The sequence below is a fragment of the Mus musculus genome, chromosome 11 (genome assembly GCF_000001635.26).
Source record: "Mus musculus strain C57BL/6J chromosome 11, GRCm38.p6 C57BL/6J".
Lineage (NCBI taxonomy): Eukaryota > Metazoa > Chordata > Mammalia > Rodentia > Muridae > Mus > Mus musculus.
Genome location: NC_000077.6, coordinates 5932165 through 5954451, shown reverse-complemented (window position 1 = coordinate 5954451; position 22287 = coordinate 5932165). Strand labels below are relative to the sequence as shown.

Here is a 22287-nt window from a genome sequence, read left to right as displayed (position 1 = left end):
CATACCTACATGTAAGTATATCTACATCTATATATATCTATGAACACATATATATGTTTCTATACATGCTTGTATATGAACATATTATACATGTATTAAAGTTCTCTAAAGGAACAGAATTGATAGGACATATATATTAAGAGAGGACTTATTAGATTGGCTTCAGGATGCTGTGTGTGTAAGTAGTCCAACAGTGGCTGTCTCACACTGGAGAAGCATAGAGTCTGGTATTTAAGCAAACCACAAGACTGGATGTCTTAGCAAACTTAATCTTGTGCTGAAAGTCTGGTTGATTCCTAGAGAGATTGGTCTTCAGCCTACATTTGAATCCCTAAATTGGTTTAGGTGTAGAAATACTGCGGTGGCAGGGTAGGTGACCTAGCCAGGGAAGGCAAAAGCAAGCAAGCGACAAGCCAAGTTTCCTTCTTCCACATCCTTCCATATGAATTACCACCAGGAGGTGCTTGCTGCCCAGAGTTAAGGTGGGTCTTCCCGCTGCCTTTAATCTGCTCAAGCAAAGCGCTCACAGGACTGCCCAGCAGTTGATTCCAGATGCGGTCAAGTTCAAAAGCAAGGTTATTCATCACGATGCCAAAGACAGAGCAAATGCGGGGAAAAAAAGAAAAAAAGAAAAAAGATTAAGTGATGCAGATGGAGAGCGTCCAGAAATTTCTGTCCTTGTTCAAGAAACCTGAAAGTATGGGGAGAGAAAAGCTTGCAAAAATAATTCATTGACAAGACAAGCATAGCATCACTGGTGTGGGATGGTGGAGCTCTTATGTCCAGCCTCCCCGAGTCCTGAGATGTCAAAGAAAAGCCCTTTTGCAGAGCAGGAGAGATGGCTCAGTGGGTAAAGGCATCTGCTGCCGTGCCTGATGACCTAAGTTCGATCCTCTGGCCCCAATGGTGGAAGGAGAGATCCAAGTCCCACGTGCACACATGCACACAATAACATACACGTCAGCCCCCTGAATACTCATTCATATGCATGCATGCACACTAACACACAGTAATAATGTTATAGATGATATATATATTTATAATTAAAATGTTAAGGGTTTTTTTTTTCATGAGTGTTACTCTACGTTGTACCCGAGGAGGCCAGTAGAGGGCGTCAGATACTTAGATTCCTGGAATTAGAGTTCCACATGGTTATTAGCTGCCATGTAGGTGTTGGGAACCAAGCATAGAATCTGTAAGAGCAGCTAGTGCTCTTAACCACCAAGGCATCTCTCTAGATCCTAGTTTTTAAAAAGCTTCTTTGAAAACATATTTGTAATAACAGTGTCCATGATGAAAGACCCAGGTCCTATGACTTTGCCCAGTAGATACAGCAAACACCTACCTGCCTCTGAAGCTTTGCCATGCTCACAAGAGGTGTTCATCCCAGCTACACAGCAGAGCCCCTAAGAAATCAAGACGGTATTGAAAGGGATTGCCTGGGTAGTCAGATTTCTATGAGACCAGTTATCAAGCTTTAGGTGTGTGAATATCTACTTTGGTGCTAGGGCCTTGGTCATACTAAGTAAGTTTCCCCTTCACTGGGGTGTACCAGTTTACCCTGGACTGTCTAAGCAACAAGAAGGATAGACATGGCCTACCACAGATTTCATGTCTGCCACTGGCTATGTCAGAACATGTAGGAGCTTTTGGAATCAGTGAAACAGGTATTTTCAGACTGCCTTCCCTGCGTGGGGCTTTCCCGAAGCCATATTTTTCCTAGAGTCAGCCTTTCCCAGCTGAGGACAAGCTGTACTGGACAGATGCCAGCCACTTGAACTGGGAATACATGGTCATTTAGGCAGCTGGCTTATCTCATCCATGGTACTTGATGGCTTCGGGTCAGCACCTCACAGAAAGTTCAGACGGGAGGCTTCCGAGAAAACAGAGAAGCAGGCAGGAGATCCTGCAGGCAATCCTCCTGCTCCACAGCCTGCATGGACTTCCCTCAGCCTTAGTGCGTGTGGGTCCCATCTGAGAACATTGGTTATATGTTATTTTCAAACCGATCTGCCTTTAAGGAGTGGAAGAAAAAAACTGTGGTGTTTGGGCTACCTTTATGATAATGGCCTTTTCATCCTCCTAATAAATATTGCCAAGTAGGGTAGATTCTATACGAATGCTCTTAACCCATGGTATTAGCAAATCATGTAGGTGCTAATAATGAATACTGGATGCAGTCAGTACAGGGATATAAAATGGAATGTAAGAGCCTGTTGCTATGAATGGTTAGCTAACTAGATGTTGTACAAGAAATGTTGACGTTATGACGTGTGGAAACTTGGTATTGAAGATGTGGACTCGAAACTTTGTGGATTTTTTGATGCCATGATAAAAATGTGAAGAATACTGTTCCTTACCAAAAAGAAGAAGAAGAAGGAGAAGGAGGAGGAAGAGGAGGAGGAGGAAGAAGAGGGGGAGGAAGAAGAAGAGAAGGAGGAGGAAGAGGAGGAGGAGGAAGAAGAGGAGGAGGAGGAAGAAGAAGAGAAGGAGGAGGACTAGGAGGAGGAGGAGAAGAAGGAGAAGGGGAAGGAGAGAGTAGCCAGAACATTTGGGGTGCCATCAGAATACCAGATACTCCAGACATAGTCACAGAAGGACTGGTTTGTTTGTTAAATAGGTGCTTTGAAAAGTTTGTGGGGAAACCTGCAGTGAGATTGTGTGTCTTAGAAATGATAGGCAAGATTCATCCACAAGAATGCGACAAGATGGCTGCCTGAACAAGCCCTGAACATTAACAGCACCAGTAGACCTGCTTACACGGAAGAAAGCAATCTCATAGGCCCTCACCCCAAACAAAGACTACAGACAGCAGAGGAACTGGAGAGCAGGAGAAATTGGGTCTCCCTTTTATGAGCCCCCTAACTGGTTGTCAAATACTCAATGGTCAGCCCTGAAATCATATGCACAAAGTAATACTAGCGCAACTGAACAGATTGTAGCTGTGTGTGTGTGTGTAATGATAACAAAGAAGAAAAGGCCCCATGTTAGAGAGGGAGCAAGGTGGGCATGGAGGTATGGAAGGAGTTGGAAGGAGGGGTGAGAAGGGGAAAGTGATGTAATTATCTTTTAATTTATAAAAAAATAAAAAATGGGCTGGTGAGATGGCTCAGTGGGTAAGAGCACCCGACTGCTCTTCCGAAGGTCTGGAGTTCAAATCCCAGCAACCACATGGTGGCTCACAACCATCCGTAACGAGATCTGGCGCCCTCTTCTGGAGTGTCTGAAGACAGCTACAGTGTACTTACATATAATAAATAAATAAATCTTTTAAAAAAAATAAAAAATAAAATATTAGAATAAAATGTAGAGGAATATTTTTAATTTAACAACTTGGGTGTGGCAAAAGCTTTCTTCAACAAAAACTTAATCCCTCAGATAAGAAAAGACTAGAATCCACGACGTGGATAGATACTTCTGTATGATGCAAGACACTATTTATCAGGTTGTAACTTGAGCAGAACTTGAGTTGTAACTTGTTGGGAAACACAACACCCTTGGCAAACAAAAGATTACTAGATATTTTAGATGAAATATAAAAATACTTTCCACAACTGATAGGTAGGAAACAGTTCAATAGTAATATAATTATTGAACAAATAATCCTTAAAAGAAGAAATCCAGAGGAATAGCAAGTTAGGGGAAGAGAGGGTGTGTGTGTGTGTGTGTGCGCGCACATTTATAGCCAAAATAGATGATATACTTAAATGAACATGCCATTATAAAACCCATTATTTTGCATACAGTTTACATATGCTAATGAATACTTAAAAAAAAAACATTGGGATTGGAGAGAAATGGCTCAGTGGTTAAGAGTTCAATTCCCAGCAACCACATGATGGCTCACAACCATCTGTAATGGGATCTGATGCCTTCTTCTGGTATGTCTGAAGAAAGTGACAGTGTACTTATAATTATAAATAAATAAATCTTTAACCAAAAAACCCCCATAATTTCAACAACAGATATGTCCTGGTCTGAGGCTTCCAGGCATAGAAATAGAAACACACAGAGTGTGGAGCCAGTGCGGTTCAGGTCCGCCATTCCAGTTCAGGCTTCAGACCAAGAGAAAGGGAAAAGAAGAGACAAGCAACAAGAAGCTTCCTCCAGGCTGGCAGCCAAGCATGCCTTTCCTGTTCTTTTGGTTCTCAGATATAGAGGGCTCTGCTCCTTAGTGTGATAGGCACCAAGGCACTGACCTGGGAACTAAGCAGGTGGTAATGTCTACCAAGCTGGCAGTCACTGTGGTGACAGGGTGACAGAGTGGTCACCATGGTGACAGGAGTAGAGAGGCCTTTGGCAATCAGTCCCAGTTTTCTGCATGGTGGCTCTAATGAGACAATGGTCACCATAGAAACCACAGGCCCTCCCAGGAGCACAGAGGCCCTGACAGGAGACATCTACTCCACACCTGGTTGGAACAGAAGCACCGACTGTGACTGAGCCCAGAGAAGAAAGCTGAGGCGTGAGGGACAGAGAGTTACCTGTTGCCTCATTACTCAAAAGCCATCCCCAAGCCACTGGAGGGAGAGACCTTTTGTGCTGAGTCCGTCTAGAGGCCACCAGTTCCTCACAGCTCAGCAGAGCTGGAAGAAAGTCAGTCAACACTGAGGAACCACATGGCTCCTCCTGAAGACCGCTGGGCCTGAAGAGGCCTTGGTGGGGAGGGGTCCAGAAGTGAACAATGAAAAAGAGGAAGCTGTGGCTTCAACCAGCCTGAGGTGGACGGCAGAGCTCTCTGAGGTCCGGGGCTGGCTGTGACTCTGTGGGGGAAGTCTGGGCTACTTCTGCTTTGGAAAGCTGCTGCGGAACACTGAGGGGTCCCAGCTCACCTGGGCTGGCGGCTGGGCAGATGCTGGATGACAGAGCCAGGATGGAGGCCACCAAGAAGGAAAAGGTAGCTACCTCATGAAGCATTTTAGAAGTATCTGTTTGCATGTCCCCAACACTCACAGGGTTGGCTGCCACCTATAAGTGTCTATGCCTCAGAATTTGCTTTTATCTTTAAGAAAGATGTGGCTGGGGGCACTTGTCGGGCAGAAAGATCTCTACTTCCTGGACTGGTGTTGAAATCTAGCAGTGGAGCTGTTCAGAGGTGTGGGTAGCAATCTGTGGAGAGACTCTGAGGTGGTGATGGTGGTGGGGATCAGAGATCCTATTGAGGTATTTGGGTGACTGAAGCATTAGTGGCTCAAACCTACTGCCTGATTTTGAGAATATACTGAACAGCTACAGCAAGCCAAAGGTGGCCTCCTCCCCCTCCTCCCCTCCCCGTTCCCCTCCCCCACCCCTCTCCCTTCTCCTCCCCGCTCCTGGAAGGAAGCACTTCACAGGGGCCTTGAGGGTTGCTGCTCCATAATAAGAATCATAGGGCAGTCTCCTTCCCAACAACTGAGTTCCAGATGTCAGCGCTGGCCCTGGGCTGAGCAGCGAGCAAGGAGAGAGATGAGGACAGGACATTGGCTGGGAAGCATGAACGAAGAGCACACTCATCTCTCCCGTTCTGGAGTGAGCAGGATTCAGTCATTTTGGGCACATTTCCCCCCTGGCTTGTCTCCTCTTTGTGTGAAACGGCAAGGTCAGCATAAACACCCTCTAGCCTGCTTCTGACAGAGCTAATGATGTTAGGAGACAAAACAGCCAGAGCTAGCCCACATGACACAGGCAGGGACAGGCCAGGACCTAACCAAGTCCCACATGTGCCTGCTACGGGTGCTTCGGTTCAGCTAAGCTGGGCCAAGCAAGGACCACTTTATACCATCTGGGGAGAAGGAAGCTGGTGTCTAGCACAAGGTAGCTGGAGACAGAAAAGGGGGGTTTGTTCAAACTGGGAAAGAAAGTGTGGAGTGCCTGCATCTGTGTTCCCTCGCTTCCAGGTAGGGATTACTGTCTGCAAGAAAGGCATGGCCTCCACTTGATGTCTGGGCCTTGCCTGCTAGAAGGGAGATGGGCCTTTTCTTATACATGCCTTCTGTTTTATTTTATTTTATTTCTTCCTTTCCTCTTCAGAGAACTGCAGGGTCACCTCTCCTTGTAAGCTGCTCTCTATTCCCTGCCTTCTCAGGGCTCCTTTGGGAGCCCTAAGGAGAGTCTAAAGCACACACACGGGTGTGTTTGTCTGTCTAGTGTGTACATAGGGGCCCCTGGCTTGGCCAAGATGGGCCCAGGTGGACTCTAAGTCGCTAACGGAGCAGGAAGCTGCCGGAAGGACTGGAGTCAGAAGGGTTAAATGAACTCCCGCATTTCCTCCCCAGCCCCATCAGCTTCCTGGCTCTTGTTCTTAATTCCATAGGCTGCGTGTATTCAAACCTATAGCCCTGTAGCCTCTGCTACTGATTTGCTACAGCTCGATCCTGCCCAATGGAGTCTTGAGCAGCCACAAGCCAGATCTGTGCTTCTCTCTTACTTCCCAGTATGTCTGTCTCTGAGGGAGGTGATGTCTGGACCTCGGAGGGCAGACAGGCCAGGCTGAGTCTGGAGGTTGTTGCTTGACTTCTTTGGGCCTATGATTGATCACTAATTGATTAGAACAGTGCTGTTTACTTCCACCAGCTGCTGAGAGGAGGAAGGAGAACTGCCTGTCAAAATGGTCAGCTGCTGGGCTGATAGCCTCTCTGGGCAGATGGATAGACACGCTAGAAATGCAGGCACCAAGCTCACCAGACCTATAGGTCATCCCATGTGTAATGAGAGGTGTTGCTACCAGGACAAACTGTCACAAACCTAAGAGCTTAAAACAACACACACTTAGGTTACAGTTCTAGAATCTAAAATGGATCTCTGAGGGTTAAAATAAAGGTGTTGACAGACTGACCCCTTCTGGGTACCGTAGAAGAAGCCATTTCCTTTCCTGTCAAGCTTCTCCGCCCAGCCAAACTCCTGGGTACCTGCATCCTTCCTCCTATATTCAATGATGGCCTCTGCACCTCCCTCATCTATGCTTGACCATCACATAATCTCTGTCTCTCCTGCCCACTTCTGATAGCATCGGCCCGAACAGATAATCCAGAACCATCTCGAGTCACTAGCTAAGTCACATCTGAAAAGCCTTTCTTACCACATCCGATTCTCAGGCCCCCAGGGCTGGGACATCTGTAGGTCATGACCCTGCCTCTTATACTGTCCTGTCTCCCACCTTAAGATCCTCCTTCAACCACAAGCTCTTCCCTGACTCGACCTGTGGTCCTGTTGCCCTTACACATTATTAGCTTCCCGGATCTGAGAACATTCTCTTGTCAGCAACAGTACGGCCAAGTCTGTGCCACGCCCCCTCCCGCAGTGTCGGTTTACAATCTCATTCACCTGTGGCCAACTGCAGTCCAAAGATATTATGCAGAAAACTCCATAAACAAGTTAATAATAAGGTTCAAAGATTTACTTTTTACTTTTAATTGGGTACTTATGTATATCTGTGTCTGGGAATGTGCACACATGAGTCCTAGCCGGCAGAGTCTAGACTCGGATCCCCTGGAGCTGCAGTTGTGAGCCATCCGATCTGGGTGCTGGGAACAGAACTCTGATCCTTTGCAAGAGCAATATGTACTCTTAAGTGTTGAGCCATCTCTCCAGCCCCCCAAATAAGCTTAAAATTGTATGTTGTTCTGTGTAGTAAGATGAAACACCTCACATCCCTCTTTTGTAAGTCATACTTTCTCAAGTGTATCCACTATTTACTGGACAGTAGTGCACAGTATATGGTGTATTCACTTCCTGCCCAGTAGCCATTTAGAAGCTGTCTGTATTATCAGGTTGATTGACAATATCAAAACTTCGTGTTCAGCCAGGCGTGGTGGCGCACGCCTTTAATCCCAGCACTCGGGAGGCAGAGGCAGGAGGATTTCTGAGTTTGAGTCCAGCCTGGTCTACAGAGTGAGTTCCAGGACAGCCAGGGCTACACAGAGAAACCCTGTCTCAAAAAACCAAAAACAAAACAAAACAAAACAAAAACAAAAACCAAAAAAAAAAACAAAAACAAAAAAACCCCTCATGTTCAAGTAACGTCTGTGCAGTAGCCTAACTGCCCCATGATGCCTAGCGGCACCTGCTAGCTCCATCTCATGATACAGGCACTCATCACCTCCCCTCACAGGAGAAGTGAGGCACAGCAGAGCCGTATATTTTAAAAGAACTCTTATCATGGAATATTGTTATAATTACTCTGCTTTGTTATTATTACTGTTAATCTCTTACTATGCCAAATTTCTAAATTAAAGTTCATCATAGGTATGAGTATATGGGAAAAACATTGGATAAGTGGGGTCCTTTGTCTCCCAGATCTTCAAGCATCCACCGAGGGTCTTGGAATGCATCCCCCGCAAGGAGTACAGCGGTTTTTGTTGTTGCTTTGTTTTGTTTTTGTTTGGTTCTTTGGGGATTTTTGAGACAGGGTTTCTCTGTGTAGCCCTGGCTGTCCTGGAACTCACTCTGAAGACCAGGCTGGCCTTGAACTCAGAAATCCACCTGCCTCTGCCTCCCTAGTGCTGGGACTAAAGGTGTGCTCCACCTCTACCCATCACAACACAGAGTTTTAATGAAATTCTTATATTTAAATATAAAGTAAAGCACGTGGAGGATGGAATTAAGGATAAAGGAACATGGCAGGTTGTGCTCAGACCTGTCCTAGGTCACAGCTTTTGCCATTCATACAAAAGTCCCGTGTGTGGCCCAGTGAGGCTCAAACTGGGTGTGTGAGAAGAGGGTGCTCTCGCCTGGGCGGGTGTTTGGTATGCGGGCCAACAGGATGCACGTCCATGGCCTTCCTGTCCAGTGCTGCCTTTCTGAGAAGTTTGCATGGGGGAAGGTTCAGCAGGAAGGCACATTGTCCCTTGGTTGTTTGTCCTATGAGGGCTCTGAAGTAGAAAATAAATACCTTCAGGATGTATGGAGTCTTACAGCTCCTGAATACAGGAGAAAGATCTACTGATGCAGAATCCATGGAGACAGGAGTCAACTGCCTGCCACCTGGCCTGCTCTCATGAGCAGTCTTGGCATTTGACTCTTTGTGTGTGCCATGGATTCTCAGTGTTCTTCCATGGCCAGTGAGGGAGCCTCGAGTTGAAGGAAAAATACGTCATCATAGGCAGATGGCCAGGACTGCTCTGGTACTGACTCATTGGGTCATAAAAGCAGAACCTGGGGTGAGCACTTGGTATCTGTGGTTTAGGAGTCCCTCTGAGGCAGGCCCAGCCTTTTGCACTCCTATACCCACCAGCCACTGGGGGGCCCTGCAAAGGCCAGGGCTTCCAGACTTGGTAAACAAAAAATTAGGACATCCAGTTAGGTTTGCATTTCATATAAACAACAAATGGTTCATTATGCACCCCAAGTAGCCCATGGGCACTCTATTTTCTTTGCCACACTTAAGGAAAGAGCAACTCCCTCAAGTTGTCCTGGGTGCGCTGATTACATCTGGGGAGTGAGTCTCAGGAGTGAGTGTATCTGTGAGCTGTGGCCATCCCTGAGCCTTAGGGAGGGGCCATTGCCCAGCAGACACCACTGTATCCACAGAAACATTTACAATGGCTGAGATGATTATTCATACATACAAACATGCCCATTATAGACCTTATCAAGTGTTAAGTAATTAGGAGGGTGATTTTTAAAATGTTTTATGTCATGTGTAAATATTTAGTGACCTGCTTTACCCAGAGAGCGTTTGGTGATAGTTCCTGGGTGGGCACTGTACTTTCTCTTACGTTAACACTGGAGTAATCCTACCATCAGTAAATTAGCTCCCAGCACATTTTTAAACTGGCTGCAAAGGGGGCTAAATGGATGTCTCAGTTAGTAAAGTTCTTGCTGAGAAACCATGAGAATTCCAGTCTGCAACCCCGGCACCCAAATAAAAGCAGAGCATGGTGCCTTACACCTGAGATCCCAGAGCTGAGAAGCTGCAGACAAGAGGATACCTGGGGCTAACTGACAAGTTGATTTAGCCAAATAGGCAAACTCTAGACTCAGTGAGAAACCTTGTCTCAAAGAATAAGGTGGCAAAGCCAGTGAGATGGCTCAGTAGAGAATGGAATTTGCTGACAGGTCTCATGACCTGAGTTTGATCCCCAAAGCCTATGTGATAGAAGGAGGGAACTGACTCCTGAAAGTTGTTCTCAGTCTCAGGCATGCTGTGGCATGTATACACACACACATACACACACAAACACACACACACACACACACACACACATACATACACACACCACACACACAAACACACACCCCACACACCACACACACACACACACACACCACACACACACACACACACACACACACACACACACACACACACACTTTCTTTTTTCTGAGTCAGTGTTTCTCTGTATAGCCTTGGCTGTCCTGGAACTCACTCTGTAGACCAGGCTGGCCTCAAACTCAGAGATCCACCTGCTTCTGCCTCCTGAGTGCTGGGATTGAAGGTGTGTCCACCACCACCCAGCTCTACAACATCTTTTAAATGGCTGCAAAAATCCTGAGCATCCAGGAAGTCTAAGAGGCCACCTTGGCTGAGATTGTCTGGAGAAAGTCAGCAGGTAGAGCAGATAGCTTCTTCAACACATTTAGGTGAGGCACAGCCCACTCCGTTAAGCCATCTGGGAGAACTTCAGCCTCTTGGAAGTGGGCAGAGTGACTTCAGACTTCCATGGATCTGGAGGACTGGATGTCTAGGAAATTCTTGGCTTGGGGGCAGCTTGGTAGAGAAAGCAAATCTTGGGCTAGGAGAAGGGGTTCTGTGAGCAGATCTTGGGGGCTTAGGGAGGAGCTTGTTGTGGTATTATGGGAAATGTCCTCCCTAGGCTATGTTTGAACTCCTGGTCGCCAGTGGTGGCACTGTTTGGGAAGGTTGTGGAACCTTTAGGAGGTGGCGCTTCTGTGAAGTGGGTCACTGGAGTGGGCTTTGTCCTGTTTCCTGTTTACTCTCTGATTCCTGAATGTGGATACAATGTGACCAGCCAGCCTCCAGTTTCTGTCTCGATACTATCCCAGCCTTGTCTTCCCACCAGGAAGGACTGTATCCTCTTGGGACTGCAAGCCAAGATAAGCCTTTCTCCATGAATCAGCTTTTGTCGGGGCAATTTTATCTCAACAAGAGTAACTCAGAGCTAGCACTCACTGCTGAGCCCCCTCCCCGCTGTCTGGTCAAGAGTAACTCAGAGCTAGCACTCACTGCTGAGCCCCTCCCCGCTGTCTGGTCGGAGCGTTTATAATGCAGAAGGAACAGAGCAAAAGCCTCCCCTTAGGCCTTTTTCCAGGAAGGCTACTTGTCTGCCCTCTTCTGCATAACACTGGGGTTCCATCTCCTTTCAGGGTGCCTCCTTTCCTGCCTCACTAGAGCTCCTGACCTCTTCCCTCCTGGTTCACTCAGGGTCACCGCTGATGCCCACTTCATCTTGTTTTCATTCTCTTAGACATCATCTCCCTGGAGCCTATGACTTGTTAATGCCGCTCTGCCCATTAGGGGTGTTGTGCTGTTCCAGATACCCAATTAAACTGAGCACATCTGAAGGTTTGTCGTGTTACCCGGCCAACAGCCTAGAGGCCCGTGGTTTTCAGCCTCAGAAAGGCTCAGCTTGGCTTTCCTGATTCTCTTGAACCTTCGCTCATGGCTGCCAGATGTGCCACAAGTGTTGCAGGCACAAACAAATCAAGCACCCCAGAAGCAAACATGTATGGTGGCTCACCATTTCATGGCTCCAGAGATTGACCTGGCCAGGGTAGAGAGGAACTAAAGAAAAGACACACACGTGGACATAGAGAAAAGCTGGGATCGGTGTTCTGGGATGATGAATGGAGAAGCCTCAGCATATCGGAGCGCAGTGTATATAGTTAAGCATGGAGCTAGAGTTACGGCACATAGATGAACAAGAAGGCAGGTTCAGCTAATCTGAGTAGGAGCAGTCTCAAGAGGGGAGCAGTCTCAAGAGGGGAGCAGTCTCAAGAGGGGAGCAGTCTTCATATGATAAATTTCCGGGCGGGGGGGAAGCTATAGTGGATATTTTCTGCACAAACTATCAGTATCCACATATGGACCAGAGGAATACCGCCATTGCTCTGGGCCTTTCCCAGTGAAGGCTTTTCTGATCCAATGAGACACTGGGGCTGAGACACTAGGGTCTTTGACATAGCAACAACATGCATCCACTCAGTACTTCATTCCATCCCTACAGGAAGAGGCTTCTGTCACCACATCTCCCAGATACAGAAAGGTCTAGAAAGCAATTCAGCAGATACAGACGGGAAGGACAAACCACACAGGTTTGTGCCCAATGCTGGGTACCAGAAACCAGTTGCAGGCACATCTCCAGGTTGCAACAGCCCCTGATGGCAGAGCCATTGCTGAGCACTGGGTACTCGCAATGGGCCAGGCCTGGGGATCTGGACCTGCAGGAGGTACAGCATCCTGCCCCCTGGCTCTGTCTCACGAAATTCAAAGACTATAACCCTAAACAAAGAGAGCAATGTGTGGGCTCCAACAGTGACAGACACCATCTGATATTTGGGCTAAGACCTCAGATGAAGGCAAAGAGGAGCTTTCTCCTGCTGGGGGCATTGTTTTCAGGAAACTTACTCTCCCATTCAGTAGAACCCACCTGAGTTCAAGGAAACTTTGGCTCTCTTGTTTAGAGGTCTTGTAGGGCTCAGATCGCCTTGGTCCCATAAAAACAAAAAATCCTGTGTGAATGGCAAGATTTATCTTCTAATCCCTGTGAAGTGCTGTCAAATGGTCTGTCATCAGATCCCTATTTGATAGAAATTGGCAGCAGTTTTGAAGGTATGGATTGCTCCTGGAAGAAAGCTAGAAAGAGTCCCTTACCAGCTCCAAAGCATCCATCCCTTGGCCTCCATCACAGTATCAGAGCTGGGATGACAGCTTCCATGGTCCTAGATGCCCAAAAGTCTTCCCAGGGGACCTCACTGTACCTGTGTCTAGCATCATCCTCTGCTCTTCCTTCTAAATGTACACTATCACAAAAATGAAACCCTCTTCTGTGAGCCAGGTGTGGTGATTGATGCCCACAGGTAACCCTAACACTTGGGAAGTGGGAACAGGGGCCTCAGAGGTTCAAGGCCAGCATCAGCCCCATAGTGAGACCTCAACTCAAAAACTCAAAACCAAAACATAAAAGCCATCTTTTTAGGTACACTTTGGTGAATTTGGTCAAATGTAAGCACCAACGTCAAGACTCCTGCCATTGAGCTGGGCAGTGGTAATGCACGCCTTTAATCCCAAAACTGGAAAGACAGAGGAATCTTACTGAGTTCGAGGCCAGCCTGGTCTACAGAGTGAGTTCCAGGACAGCCAGGGCTACAAAGAGAAACCTTATCTCAAAAAACAGAAGACTATTCCCATCACTCCAAGAGGCCCCTCCATTGCCTCCTCAATGACAGTCACCCTTGCTGCTCCAGTCCTGGGAAATCTCCGTCTGTTTCCTCCTCCTGTAGATTTGCCTTTTCCAGGACGTCTGTAAACAGGACAGTCTGATGCATCTGACTCTTTCCTTACAGGAAGCTTTGCTGTCAGCAGCTGGGTTGTTCCCAGCCTTGGCTGTCATGTGTAACGCGTCAGTGGACATTCTAGCACACGTCTTTGCATGGGTGACCATTTGGGGAGCAGTGGGAGATGTGTGGAATGACATCGTGTAGGACTTTAGCCTCAGAAGAAGCCCAAGCTCTTTCCCAGAGCAGAGGAGGCCTCTGCCTTTCCCAGGACAGGGTCAGGGGGCTCAGTTGATGCACGCCCCTCCCACTCCCCAGTTTCTGCTCATGTTCATGTTTTAAATGGGAGCCATCCTGGGACTCTGCAGTGGCGTGTCAGTGTGACCTTATGTATCTTTTGACTAATGATGGTATGTGTATGTTTTGACATCTGTATTGGACATCCTTTGGAGACATTTTCTTTTAAAATAGGGGTGTTGTCATCTTATTATGTTGGCAAGGCTCTTTATGTCTTCTAGCCTCAGTCATTTTACCAGGTGTGTATTTGATAAGTTGAGTGGGTCTACATGGATCCTGAGGGCAAGAGTCCACATCTGTTTCCATGAACTGTGTCCACACCTCCTATGCCCCATCCCCCCATCTCTCCCCACTCTCCTGATTCCTGCTGTGTGATATCCCATCCCCAGCATCTCTCCCCATCCCCCTGACTCCTGCTGTGTGATATCCCATCCCCAACATCTCTCCCCATTCCCCTGACTCCTATTGTGTGATATCCCATCCCTAGCATCTCTCCCCATCCCCCTCACTCCTGTTGTGTGATATCCCATCCCCCTGACTCCTGCTGTGTGATATCCCATCCCCAGCATCTCTCCCCATCTCCCTGGCTCCTGCTGTGTGATATCCCAGTTCATTTGTCCCTCCTCAAAGATTTATTTCTTTTGGTTTTCTGATACATGGTTTCTCTGTGTAGCTCTGGTTGTCCTGAAACTCACTCTGTAGACCAGGCTGCACAGCCACCTGCCTCCAGATCTTGTAGGCAGGCCTGTCTTCAATTCTGGGTCCTGGTAAAGACCTTCCAGGGAGAAACACTCTAAGTTGGGGTCTCACATTCCCCACTCCTTCTAGTAATAGTTCTAATCTTAGAACTAAGAAAATTAAACCTCTGGCCCAGCTGTCAAACAAAGCCAACATGAGGTCTCAACTTTAGGATTTGTAACATTGAGAGCCTCAGAAGCCCCTTGAATGAGACTAGAGAGTCTCTCGTCAGTGGTAGGAGGGAGGGAGGAGGTTCCTGTGCAGTGCCTGGTGAGTGTGAGCAGGGCTGGGCCAGTGGGCCTCGGCAGGTCCAGGAGGGGGAGCAGCAGGGCTTGTCAGAAGCACCAGGTAGGGTCCTTTTCATCTGGGTTCAAGGTTGCTGGAACGGTGGCGCCAGACCAGGACAGGATCTCCTATTTGAAATTTATGTGGCACCGCGGTGGTTCCTGGTTCATACGTTTTTTATTTTTTCAGCAATTCCCAGGCGTCTTTTCTGACCAGTTCTAGGGCCTTCAAGCGAGCTAGCAGGGGCTGGGAAAAAGGAACATCAGGGTCAAACATTCCCCCTGCTTCTGTTAAGGGGGGCGGTCCCCCACGGAGGAGTTCAAAGGGTGTAAGTTTAAATTTCCCTAGGTTGTTCCATACTCGGAACAAGGCAAAAGGAAGGAGAGCTGTCCAATCTTTCCACCGGTCTCTAAAGCCAATTTAGTCAAGGTTTCTTTTAATGTTCTATTCATCCGCTCTCTCTACCTGTCCTGAACTCTGGGGTCTATAAGCACAATGTAACTTCCAATCGATCCCCAATTGTCTGGCTAACCCTTGACTTACCTGGGCAATGAAGGAGGGGCCATTGTCTAAGGAAAGTACCTTAGGGATGCCAAATCTTGGGAAATTTTCCTCTAATATCTTCTTTGCCATGACATTGGCGGTCTCCTTCTTAGTGAGGAAGGCTTCGACCCACCCTGAAAAAGTGTCTATAAAAACTAATAGATATTTATTACCATACTTGGCTGGTTTAACTTCAGTAAAATTTACTTCTCAGTATGCCCCTGGCCGGTCACCTCTTAGCCGCCTTCTGGGGGCGTTCTTGTGGTGAGTTCTTAACAATTTCTTTGAGCTTTTTAGTTCTCAAGTGTGTGAGCCGGTGTAGATTGGCTACATATTGTTGCCCTTCTTTGGTGGGCAGGACCGAGCGACCATCTTGGGTTTTAGCCACCCTCTGGGGAGTATACCCACATATCTCAGCTATTTTGCCTATTAGTTCTTGATCTTCTGGAGTGTAGTCAAAGCCTGCGTCTTTGAGTTCATAGTGGTCCTTAAGTTCTTTATTTTTCTCTCTAGCTATGAGGATCATAGCTCCTTTGGCCGCCTGTTTGGCAGCCAGGTCAGCCATCTGACTTTTCTTCGCTATGACATCATGGCCTTTATGGTGACTCTAGGGCATTGTATGATGGCCAGTTTTTTGGGGTTTTTTTTGTTTGTTTGTTTTTTTGGCAAGTGTATGGCTTCTAATAGGCTCAAGATTCTTGAGCGCGCCCAACTGGCCAGGAAGAACGACGCTACAACAGGATCCTTCTGCACATGTTTATTCAGTCCTGTTTCTTCTTGTTTATATCTCCCTTCTTTATATCTCCCTTGTTTATGTCTCCCCTTTTTATATCTCTCCCTCGTTTATATCTCCCAATAATAACAATCCTCTCTCGAATAATAATCCTCCTCTAACCCGGGCCTCTCACTCTTTTATACTCTCAGTTCCCATCCACGCACAGCAGGCCACACCACCTCACCAGGCACGCAGCTTCAGCTAATCAGGGCAGCAGGGGCATATCTCCATCAAAATGGAGTCACCAGTATCCTGGTACACCTGCGCAGCTCTCAAGATGTTTGTGGCTTATATTCAGGTGTATGAGGAAGTCAGGTGCAAATCATATGACTTAGCTGCAGTCCCTAGCGCCTTTGGGACTGCCGCCACACCCGCTCCTCACATCTCCCCCTTTTTTCTTTTTTGGCAGAGAGAATGTCTGTAGATAGCCCCCCGCAGCCATGCCCCTTACCCGTCCTGGGAGACAAACAGCATTGGTTTGATCCCTGTCTTAGGTTGGTGACATGCCCAGGGAGTCTTATCACTGACTACCTCTCTATCATGCCAAGCCACACCTGGGGAGATTGTGTTTTGCTTGCGGCAGGTGCATCAAAAGGCCAGGATGTTGATTAATCTATGGCCAGATCTTAGTTGCTGCAAGCAAGCCTCATGGGTGAAGGTAGAGGTCTGATCCCCAGTGTGCAAGCATAGGGGCCCTACACAAAACCATCCCTTGGGCTCATCACCCAGAGAGGTCTTGGCCAGCTCCCGTGTCGTTTTTCCTGGGGGAAGAGAACTAGGACACTGAACCTTCATGCAATCAGACATGCCTTCCACAGGATGCCAACAGCAAGCTATCCTCTGTGCAGTGCTTAGCCTCGCAACCCACGGCATAACACAGCATAATTTCTTTTAGAGCAGCAAACCGAATCTGAGGAGATTGTCCTGCCTCCACTGCAGCAAAAGCCTACGCTACCATGGCGAAAGTGCAGGACCCGCACACTCTGCACCTAACACATGTGCCAAACACACAACACACACACACTATAACAAGCATACATCCCAGGGCTCTCATCCCCACTCATCTTCCCTGAAGCAAGGGATAGATAGCCAGAGGGACTATCTCTTTAAGGGGAATTCAGGGATCAAAAACGGCATGGAAAAAATTTGAACGTCATGTTGAGCTGGTATCGGCTTCTGGAACACCGAAAGGATCTCCCATCTCGGCTCCATCGTTTGTGCTTGTGGGACCATCCACCACATCCACAGGGGCAATTGGATCAGGAGCCTCATTCTTGCAGCGTCTCACCAACCTCTCCGGCACCCAAAGAGGTTCCGTCTAATCCTGTGGAAACACACAAACAGACCCTCTCACCCACGTCAACACCTGATCTGGTAGATCCCCAGGGAGATGGATACAATACCTCGTGGTGATGAGACGATAACCTCAATCACCTGTGTGTCCATCTGGGGAGTCATTACGAGAGTCAAGTTTTCACTAGCTTCCCCTCTGTTGGGCAATGATTTCCACACCCTTATAGCAATCTGATTCACCTGCTCAAACACCTGCAGTGGATATCCTGTCTGTTGTTGTGCAAATCGACCTTGACCAAGCAGCATATCCCTATCCCATGCTGGATTTCCTGCAACAGCATTAGCAGCTGCCTGTTCATTTGCAAATTCAATAAGGAAGGCTTTCCAATCTATATACTGCCCAGGTGAAAGGCATGCCTTCACTAAGCCTGCCCAATCGGACAGCGTCATGCAGTGTCTATTCAAGGCCTCCACTTGAGCCACAGTATAGGAGGCAGTTAAGCTGTACGTCTGCACAGACTCAGCAAAGTTCCTGATTACTTTGAAATCTAGAGGCTCATGATATCTCTGCCCTGCTTGGTTGGTGAAAATAGGACATCCCAGCAAGGAGAATCTAACCTCTCTCCAAATCTCTGGACAGAAGGTCCGCCTATAGGTGGCTGCTGAGGAGGCATAGGGAGGAGGCGCAAAAGCTAATTCGCCTTCCTCCTCCACCTCTACTCTTTTATTTTGTCCTTTCTGTCCACCTGATAACACTGTGTCTCCTTTCTTTTTCCTTTTTCTTTTTAAGCCCTTCTCCTCTTCCGACATACTTTCTTGTTGCTCCATAAGAATTTTCTGACCTGTCTTGACTGCCTCTCGATTCAAACAGTAACAGAGTCCATATATCAGAACAAACAAGACCAAAACTATCACACCTACCCACAAAGGGTCAATGGGAGAAAAAAGCATAACTACACAGTGAGGATCTATTGATCACTACACTGAGGTTATCATAGTTCCTTAATCTATCCCGAAACCGTGAACCTTAACTTGTCCCAAAGCCAGGAACCTTAACTTGTCCCCATAGTTTCACTTTTACTTTGTGCCTGCTTCCTGGCAACTTTATATTCGCCTCTATTTTATCCGAGGTCCTTTCCAAACTCCTGGGGTCGTAAATTTCACTCACCATGAACTTACCCTGCCTGCAACCACTGACTGCTGAAAGTTCTGAACTCGGTGGGGGAGTCGGTTCCCCGTACGGGCCACCAATTGTCGCGTCCGCTCTCGACCAGCAAGAACGACACGACCACCAGTCCTTCTAACAACAGTTTATTCAGTCTTCATCTTTCTTCTTTCTCTTCATCAGTACCGTTCCCCAGCTGAAGAGTTTTGAATCCACGCCGGATCCTTCTCAACAGTCTGTTTTACGGGAACCTTTATTAACCACTCCTTCCCCGTGATGCAGTTCTGAATCCTCCCTGTAGCAGGGGGTCTTCACTCGTGCCTGAAGATGTTTCTTGTCCCGGGTTTCGGCACCACTTCTTGCGCGTGCCCAACTGGCCAGGAAGAACGACGCTGCAACAGGATCCTTCTGCACACGTTTATTCAGTCCTGTTTCTTCTTGTTTATATCTCCCTTGTTTATGTCTCCCCTGTTTGTATCTCTCCCTCGTTTATATCTCCCAATAATAACAATCCTCTCTCGAATAATAATCCTCCCTCTAACCCGGGCCTCTCACTCTTTTATACTCTCAGTTCCCATCCACGCACAGCAGGCCACACCACCTCACCAGGCACGCAGCTTCAGCTAATCAGGGCAGCAGGGGCATATCTCCATCAAAATGGAGTCACCAGTATCCTGGTACACCTGCGCAGCTCTCAAGATGTTTGTGGCTTATACTCAGGTGTATGAGGAAGTCAGGTGCAAATCATATGACTTAGCTGCAGTCCCTGGCACCTTTGGGACTGCTGCCACACCCGCTCCTCACACAAGATTTCTTCTTCATTTTTAATATCTTTCCCAGCAAATGTGAGTAGCCGCTTTGGTCTATAGATTGCCCCATGTATGTGAATGGCAGCGAAAGCATACCTGCTGTCTGTGTAGATATTGATGTTCTTCTCTTCTGCCAGCTGCAAGGCTTGGGTGAGTGCGATTAGCTCTGTTCTCTGGGCTGTCGTCCCTTCAGGCAAGTTGCTGGCCTAGGTGGTTTGTTTTCCGTTGACCACTGTTGACTCCGCTTTTCACTTACCTTCAACCAAAAAGCTCCTATCATCCGTGTACCAGTTGGGACATCCTGTATCATCCTTGCCATGGCTGGTCAGTGAGGTCTTTCTTAGTTCCGGTTTCTTCTGCCAGGATGTCCATACACTGGTGCACTGGTAGGGAGTCGTCGGCTTCCGGCAGCAAGGTGGCAGGATTCAGGACAGCAGGGGGTGCAAACTGCACTCTCTCAGTCAGTAAGAGGCTCTGATAATGGGTCATGAGAGCATTAGTCATCTAGCAATCAGACGGTTGTCTAACGATACTTTCTAAGGCATGAGGGGGCTACTACTATAGTTCGTTGACCTAGAGTCAGTTTGTCAGCATCTTTGAGAAGTAGTGCCACAGCAGCGATAGCTTCTAAGCAAGATGGCCATCCACTGGCCACTGGGTCTAATTTTTTTACAAGTAGGCCACAGGTCGTTTTCATGGCCTTAGAGCTTGGGTCAGGACCCCTCTCGCTATTCCTGCTCTTTCGTCTACATAGAGTGAAAGGCTTGGTCAGGTCCGGCAGGGCTAGGGCTGGTGCACTAAGCAAGGCTTTTTTAATCTCTTTAAAGGCCTTCTAGTGTATGGGGGTCCATGAGAAAGTCTCAGTCTCTTTAGTAAGGGGGTAGAGTGGGGATGCCAGGGTGGCAAAGCCTGGCTTTTTAACTGGTAGCAATGGAGTATTCCAGGAAGACTGACAAGGGACCAAAACACCTAGTTCTAAGAGTCTTTGAACGTAAGGTCTGATTCCCTCTCAGGCCTCTTTGCTCATGGGGTATTGTCGTATCCCAATAGGAGTCGCACCAGTTTTCAGCGTCACAACGATGGAGGGCACCCTCTTTGTCTCTCTCATACCCCCAGTCTCTGACCAGGCTTGAGAATATCTCTCTAACCAGGTCCCTTTTATTACTTTTCTTGATGGGGCTTGAGGCTCATGTAATCTATATTTTTCTTTGAATTTTAAAGCTAAAATTATAGAGATAGGGACTTGCCAAGAGGTTGAAGTTCCTTCCGAAGAGAAGCTTATTTGGGCTTTGAATTTTGATAGTAAGTCTCTCCCCAACAATGGGGTGGGGCCTTCAGGGATGATGAGGAAGGTGTGAGTTACTTGGCTTCTTCTTAAATTAACTTTCTTATCAGTGGTCCAAGAGTATGGTTTCTGACCAGTAGCCCCAATTACTATGGTTTTTGTTGTTGTTGTTGTTGTTCCTCAATTTCTCCAGTGGCTCTTTCAGGACTGAAAACTCTGCTCCAGTATCAACAAGAAAATCTGTGGGGGTCCCCTCCACAGTTAGGGTTACCCTAGGCTCGGGGAGGGGGTCTGAGCCCCGTCTCCCCTAGTCATTATCTTCCAGGGTAAGGACCTTGGGTGGCCTGGTGTCTGTCTTTTTCTTGGGGCAGTCTCTTGCCCAGTGTCCCTTTTCTTTACAGTATGCACATTGGTCCTTATCTAGAGGTGGCCGTGAAGGTCCTCCAGAGCTCTGAGGTCTTCTCGGCCCTGTGTTGCCCAGGTACCCTGTCTGCCTACTTCCTCCACCTTTTCTATAAACTTCCTTATCACCTGCAAATGTAGCCAAAATCTTAGTTAAATTTCTTTTCTGCCTTCTATCTCGTCTACTTTTTCTTTCCTCAGCCTCTCTGTTTTCTATTTTTCTTTTTTCTTCTTCAGTCTCTCTCTTATGGTACACTTTCTCTGCCTCCTCAACCAGATATTGCAAAGATAATGTTTGTAGACTCTCTAGATGCTGTAACCTTCTCCTAATATCAGAAGCAGACTGCCCAATGAAAGCCATGGCAACTGCCGCCTGCTGGCCCTCTGACGTATGGTCAAAGGGAGTGTAACACCTGTATGCCTCTAAGAGGCGCTCTAAAAACACTGCTGGGGGCTCCTTTTCCTCTTGTAGGATCTCTCTTATCTTGGCCAAATTGGTGGGGCACCTGTCAGCTCCTCTCAGTCCTGCTACCAGATCCCAGCAGAAAATTGTCAACTGCTCCCTACCTTCAGGCCTGTTAGGGTCCCAGTTAGGACGTGTCAGAGGGAAGCCTGCATCTATTTCATTTGGAAGTTGTGTCGGTAGTTCATTGGCCCCCCAGAACGTTCTTTCTTGCCTCTAGCAGAATCCTCTCCTTTTCCTCTGTGGTGAAAAGAACCTGTAAAAGCTGCTGACAATCATCCCATGTGGGCTGATGAGAGAACATGAGAGATTCCATTAGATTAGTAAGGCTAGAGGGGTTTTCAGAGAAGGGGCCATGATTTGCCTTCTAATTATAGCGATCAGAGGAGGAAAAAGGCCAGTACTGAAGGGGGCCATAAGTATGTAAAGGCAGTGCGGTGGTTGAGTCTGGTCCCTCTGGGCTCTGAGCTCGCCGGCTTTGGGTTCTAGCAGCTGATCTCTCTGCTGTGTCTCTAGCAGCACCCTGTTGAGAGATCTGGGAGGGGATCGGTTAGGGATATGGGGGTGGGGTGTTACGCCATTTTGGAGGTTCTTCTATCTCTGGATAGACCTTGGGAGGAGCTGAGGGTTGTGGTTCAGCCCCCGTCATTTTTAATCTGAGTCACGGATAGCTAGGACCCGGGAGCCCAGCTTGTTCTTTTGAACCCAAGGCTTCAGCCAGGATGGGGGGTCCTGTGCTAAATTTTTCCAGATGAGAATGTAGGGCACTTGATCTGGCTGAAACCCTGGTCTCCTCTG

General features: G+C 47.6%; 1 protein-coding gene across 2 annotated transcripts in view; it reads left to right on the top strand.

Annotated features, from left to right (window-relative positions):
* The first annotated feature begins 4370 nt into the window (after positions 1-4370).
* Positions 4371-22287, top strand: part of Gck (glucokinase) — a 49266-nt gene continuing 31349 nt past the window's right edge. Inside the window, exon 1 of one of the 2 annotated variants that reach the window (NM_010292.5) lies at positions 4371-4897. In NM_010292.5, coding sequence (NP_034422.2) covers positions 4853-4897 — 45 coding nt within the window. In that variant the 5' untranslated portion in view covers positions 4371-4852. The remainder of the gene's footprint in view (positions 4898-22287) is intronic. The other variant, XM_006514444.1, reaches the window with a different exon arrangement.